Below are 6,000 nucleotides of genomic sequence, written 5' to 3' on the forward strand. Positions count from 1 at the left end.
ACTCAGACACGTAAGATGTACCAACCACCTTGTCCAGTGCCACCAAGGGAATCAGCAATGTCTGATGAACCAATGATTCAGTTCACCCTTCATACGCTGCAGGCTGCTGCTTTCAGGGTCAGCCTCTGTGGACAGACGATTCACTGAAAAGGCTGAGGAAGGAGCAGCCGACTTCCGTGACCTCCCCCGGTGGGCTTGTGCAGCCCTCCGTCTTCCCATAATGCCCTGCTCCTCTGCCATCGCACTGACCCTTTGCATTCTAACGCCTCTCTGCCTCTCACTAATGCCCTCTATCGTGAGGCCTCTTTTCCTGTCTGTCTCCATCTCAGTTGAAAGCTTAGGGGTGCAGACCAGGCCTTATTCACCTTGTACCCCCAGCTTAGTAACCCAAGGTCCCTCACCGAGTAGAAGCCCCCAGAGTTCACCGAACGTATGCAACAGCGAACAATGACCTTGCGCAATGCTGTTCTGGTGCATAGAGAAGGCCTCCCCTCTCACTTCCAGTGCGGCCCCTATCGACCACATCGCTCTATATTTCCAGCCAACACCCTGCCCCAGTGGAGCCCTTCAGTTCCTGAAGTCTGTCCCGGCTGCCGCTCTTTCTTCAATGTGAGTGGAAGCTCTAGTCTGTGCTTCTGGTATTTCTTCTGCCCCCACTGGAAGGACCCCCTCCGACCCCTTCCAGGCCCCATACAGCAGCTGACTGACCAACCTGCTGGTGTGTCTGCCAAGTTCCCAGTGACTATGCCCAGCCCAGCAGAGCTGTGTTAGAACTAAGATCAAGGCGGGCACGCTGGCCCTGCGCCAGGCCCTTGCTGTTAGGAAGCCTGTATTGTCATATAATGTTAAATGGGCCTTATAAGTGCCTGGTGAAATGGCTCCCAGAGCCAGATATGCCTAATAAGCAAGCATTGTTACTTAACCATTTTACCTGTGCGATCTTACCTCCTCCTCCAGACCGTAAACTCCGTAAGGGGCTGTGCTGGGCTACCTCCTTGTAAATCCCCTAGACACCTAGCAGAGTGCCCTGTGCTCAGTAAGCTCTGCAGGAACCTTCTTCCACTTAAGAACCACCTTGTCCATCAACCTTTCCCAGCCCCAGCTTCACATTAACAGGTGCCTTCACCTGCACCATTTCTAGTAAGCCCACAGAGCAACTCTCTAGGAAGAATCCTCGCCCCCAATTCTGCAGATACAGATCACTCAACGTGTAAGTGGCAGAGCTGGGACCCAGGGCTCCACACACCCAATGGGAAGTTCCTTCCACTCCACGAGGCTGCTTGATAAAAACTTGTTGCATGAATGAACACGTGGAAGCGAGTCTCCCTGGACACAGCCACTCTCTGCTCCCCAGATCAGCCCCTGAGGAGATGAGGACCAGGTTCTTGACTTTAACCTGTGATGGGTGATGTCTGCTGCCGGGGGGGGGGGCGGGGGGGACGGGACTCAGTGGCAACTTTCCCAGGGCACTGGCAAGATCAGTTGGTACGAATCATTTAAAGATTTTAAAAGTTTTGTCCACTACTAAACAGCGACGACAACAAAACAAGCAGGCCACCTCCACGAGGAAACCTTTCCGAGGAAACCTTCAAGATGGACCGCCGTTCAAACTGTCTTCTCCGTCAGCAAGCACAAGAGCTGTGCCACGGGAAACTACAGCGCCGAAAGAAGGCCTGGTTTTGGTTTTTGTAAAATTACCCCTCGCAACCTCCGGTCAACAGGATGCGCGACCGTTCGAAACGCTGCGACAGGCATCTTTCGAGAGCTACTGTGTAACTTCTCAAAATTAAAAATTGTCTTTGGAGAATTTCAGCAGCAGCAGAAGCAACTTAGAAGTCTGAAAATAGGCTTTTTACATATCAACTGACCTACAGAAAGTTTCTCGTCAAATGGGACGCTGTTCTGAAAGCTCTGCACTGTGCTCGAAAAGCCAAGGTCACACGAAGGAAGTCAATCTCTCAAGCGAGAGGACAGTCTTCTCCTGCAGAGACATAACCCCCCCAAACCCCTCATACCTGTGTACAGAAGGCTGACCCCACTCACCTTAATGTCCACATGAGGCTCCCCCCTCTGAACGACAGACGAGCTAGACAGCTATAAAACCTAACGTTCCACAAAGGACGACGATACGATCAGCTCTTCAGGTAACTAAAGGCACATAATTTCAGATCCACTTGAACAGATCCCAGAGGTTGACAGAGGAAAATGTGAGACTCGCAGTCTTTGTCCCAGGGGCCAAAAATCCAGGCTGCCTTAGATTTTATTTTGCAAGTATTCCCACCTCCCCATCCCCCCTAAAAAAAGCTGGCAGTCTAACAAAATTAAAAAGAGACTCTTTCCCCAATTTTCCCAGATGGAGGCAAGTGGCAGATCAATGTACAGCTCAAGAAGAGGAATTTAAATACAGTATGTGCTCTCCTTTCAAAAAAAGGAGAGAAGCCACTTCACATTTTGCCAGACAAAACCCTGTCCCCAGGAGGCCAGTTTTTACAATGAGGTTGGAAAGGTGTTAGAAAGCGGCCAGTTGGGAGGAGATAAAGGGCCATTTGGGCACAAACCCCCCACCGATCAGAGCTTTTTTTCTAAAGTGTCTCCTTTACAACAGGAAAGCCTTTTAAAACTACATTTGCTTTAGATCCCTACCTGAATGACAATGTGTTGGGATCCGATTTCACCTTTTGTCAAGGATGGGGTGAGAAACAGTAAAACTGCTGTCAGCGTCTTAGAAAAAGCAAGTCCTTAGCTTATATGGGGAAGGGGGGGGAAAAACCCTAAAATCCCTCTTCCAGCCCCAGTGATGGGGTGAAAGTGACAAACGCCTTCTAATCTTACAAGGACAGCCCACAACTGCAACATGTTAAATTTTCTGTGTTACAAGAGGTGTCTCCATGCAAAAATACAACTGTTTGTGCTCTGAATTGAAACATTCACCACTAGAGAAAACAAATCCTAGTTTTCTCCTAACATTTTAGTTCCATTTCCTCTAAGAGTCACTTCACTCCTAAGAACTCTGCCGGCAATCAACAGAAATCAGAAAATGCATGTGGAAAAAATTATAAGTGAATCTGAAAGCTCTGCATAGAAAAGGACAGTTAAATGATGTATCTTAAAAGCTTGTCTATTGTTATGCAAATGCAGAATACCCCGACTCTGTTGCACTTCTGGGCCGGGTGTCTGCAAATAAAGGTAGAATGATCTTTCAAGCAAACCATCCACCCCTCAACCTCACCCTACTCTAAAAAAGAAAAAAAAAAAAAAAACCAATCGTCTTTCACCTACAGTAGAAAAGGTCTGAGAACTAGCTTTAGGAAAATTGTATCATCCTGGGAGGTGACTGAGGGGTGGGGGTTGGAAAGAGGGAGATTAAAAAAAAAAAAGACGTCAGAAACCTGAATCCCAAAGTGACTCAAAACACCTCTCCCAGTGGGAGGTGGAAGGGTGATCACAGTGGAATGGAAATCAGAGACCTATTCCAAGAACACATTCCTGGAAACTTCGCTCTTTCGAAGACGACCACGTTCATCACCATGGTGGTGGTTAGAAGCAGAAGAGAATGAGGGTGTTCTACGCAAGAACGTTACAGCGAGGGTTTGAGACCCGGAATGTCACCTCAACCTCTGCTAATCGAATGGGCCTTTCCGGCCAAGTCGGTTACAATAGCGGCGGCATAGAATCTCCAGGTGGTTGCTGTTCAGCAATTTTTACCCCTCTTGGTTACTAGCAACATCTTCAGCGTTCCTCCTTGGCCGCGGGCAATCTTTCTTAAGCCCCTTCCTCTCCTGGGGAGGACCACCATGGTAAACATCCAAGAGGAACGGGAGCCTTATTCACTGTGCTCCCTTTTTCCTCCTCCAAAAAGGCATACTCAAAACAAAACAATAATCATACGGCGGACAGCGCGCAACCGATAACAGCAACAGCTGAAAGCAACAAAAACAAAAGTCCCCCCACAGGACGAGAGTCGGGAATCCACCAGGCCAGCCCCTCCCCCAACGCACCGGGCGGCTCTCGGCCGGGACCCAGGTGGCCCGGGCGCAGCTGCGCACGCCGGTGCCTCCCCTCCTCGCGCCCGTCGGTGCGCCTGGGTCGGGGGGACACGACGTGGCGGTCAAGGGGGTAGGCTGGGGGCCAGGCGGGGCCGTCCGCCCCGGGACGAATGCACAAAGAGGGGAGGGGAGTTTGCAGGGGAGGCTGGGTGAAAACAAGGCTGCGGGGCAAATTCGGGAAGGAGGCGCGAGGGAACAGGAGAATCCTCGCCGAGATAAAGGCGCTCTGCGGCAGGGAGAGTGGCTTCCACGCAAAGGGCAGGAGCTTCTGCAGCGGAGGAAGGGAGGGGGGACTCAGCGCGCGGCAGAGGAGTTGGCGTGTAGTCAGGGGGTCTGAGCAGAGGACAGAGGTGTCCTGCGGAAAGGGGGGCTCTGTGCATGCCAGCGAGGTCGATGCACGGCCCAGGGGACCTGCGCTGGGGAATGGGACCGGGCTCTGCGCAGGAGAGAAGCAGGACGCCTGGCAAGTTCGGGGGCGGCAAGCGGGCCACTTACCTGCATGGTGACGACCCCCAGCTCCTCGGCCGCCAGCCTCCGCATCTGGCTCGCCAGCACTTGCGCTTCGTCCAGGATGGAGAAGTCGGCGTCGGCCCCGGCGCCCAGCAGCCAGCACGCGACCAGGCAGAGCAGCCAGAGGGGCGGCCGCCGCGCCCCGGCCCCGGCCCCGGCCCGGCCGGGCGAGCCCGGGCAGCGGCGGGCCAGGGCGGCCGCCCCCGCCGTCTCCTCTTCCTCCGGCTGGCGGGCCATGCCGCCTGCCCCCACTCGCGGCCGGCGGGCTCCAGGCGCCGGGCAGCGGGGAGGGAGGTGCGCCCGGGCCCGCTCGGCGCACCCGCGAAACTTTCTTCCCCTCCCGCGGCCGCTCGGCACTTAGGGGGCGCCCGGCTGCAGCGCGGGAGCGCGGGCGGCCACCATCGCGGGCTCGGCGGGCGGGAGGCGGCGGCCCGGGACCGGGTGACAGCGGGCCGGCGCGGCGCGCTCTCGCCTCCGAGGCCAGGCGCAGCGCGGGCAGCGGCCCCGCGGGAGGAGCGGGCGCCGAGGGCTCCAAGCCCTGGAAGAAAGCGCGGCGCGGGCGAGGGAGGCGTCCGGGGCCACCACGCCGCGCCCCGGCTCCGCGCACTTCCCGGCGCGGCCCCGCGGCTGCGGTGATTTATGGAGGGAGCGGGAGGCGGGGACAGCGCCCGCCCGCCCCTCCTCCGGCCCCGGCTCCCGCCTCGCCGGCGGCCCCCAGGCGCGGGGCCGGGAGCGCAGGCTCTCCTCTCGGGGCCCGGCCCCCCTCGCGGCGGCGACAGCGAGGCCCCCAGCTCTCGCCGCCTCCGCCGACGCGAGGGACCCCGGGGTCCCACCCGGCCAGGCTCCTCCATCGAAAGTCCCTTTAAGTTCTAGGACGCTGGCTTTCTGTCAGGCCGAGCTTTGGGGAGGAGGGGGCCGCCGTGGGTGCGCCGACTGCTCCTCTCCCCGGGTCTGACAACAATAGCTCGCGCTCGCTGGAACCGCCGAGTTCTTTTTTCACCAGCTACTGTGTGCCCGGCCTTGTGCTGTGGGGTTTGTACACATTATCCTTTAATCCCCACCACATCCCTCTGAGGGATGTATCTTTATCCCAAATTTTTAGGTAACAAAGACTGAGGCTTAGAGAGGTGGGATAAACTGCCGAAGGTCACCCCGGGGATAGGACGCAGATCCAGAATTGAAGCACAAGTCTGCCTCCAAGTCTTTTGCTCTTAAATACGACATAGTTCTTTCTGTCTCTCCTCGGAAATGAACCCTCTGATCCCATGAAAAGCAAAAAACAAAACCAGACCCACAGAACTACCGAGCTGGAGCTGCCCCCAGACCTCTCCTCTGCGAAGCTGGGGAGGCGAGGTTACCCTTCCTGTTTGCTCCCGACTCCTGGCTCAGACTCGGAGAAATCACCTGTTGGAAGCACCTGGAACGAGTGGGTGGAGGGGCGGGG

General features: G+C 56.0%; 2 protein-coding genes across 2 annotated transcripts in view; both read right to left on the reverse strand.

The window, feature by feature from the left end:
• CACHD1 (cache domain containing 1) overlaps positions 1-4,936 on the reverse strand; it is a 197,350-nt gene extending 192,414 nt beyond the window's left edge. Inside the window, exon 1 of the mRNA XM_023641952.2 lies at positions 4,542-4,936. Coding sequence (XP_023497720.2) covers positions 4,542-4,793 — 252 coding nt within the window. The 5' untranslated portion in view covers positions 4,794-4,936. The remainder of the gene's footprint in view (positions 1-4,541) is intronic.
• LOC138924189 (putative uncharacterized protein ASB16-AS1) lies at positions 4,914-5,780 on the reverse strand. The gene is made up of 2 exons (XM_070267597.1): positions 5,708-5,780; positions 4,914-5,398 (listed from the first exon to the last, which is right to left on the reverse strand). The coding sequence occupies exons 1-2, from the start codon at positions 5,778-5,780 to the stop codon at positions 4,914-4,916; spliced, it is 558 nt and encodes a 185-aa protein (XP_070123698.1).
• Positions 5,781-6,000: the final 220 nt, after the last annotated feature.

The sequence above is a fragment of the Equus caballus genome, chromosome 5 (genome assembly GCF_041296265.1).
Source record: "Equus caballus isolate H_3958 breed thoroughbred chromosome 5, TB-T2T, whole genome shotgun sequence".
Taxonomy (NCBI): domain Eukaryota; kingdom Metazoa; phylum Chordata; class Mammalia; order Perissodactyla; family Equidae; genus Equus; species Equus caballus.

Coding starts and splice junctions, on each gene's coding strand:
- LOC138924189 (XM_070267597.1), bottom strand. CDS start 5,780: ATGTCGTATTTAAGAGCAAAAGACTTGGAGGCAGACTTGTGCTTCAAT. Junction 5,399..5,707: donor ATCTGCGTCCTATCCCCGGG/GTGACCTTCGGC, acceptor TCGATGGAGGAG/CCTGGCCGGGTGGGACCCCG.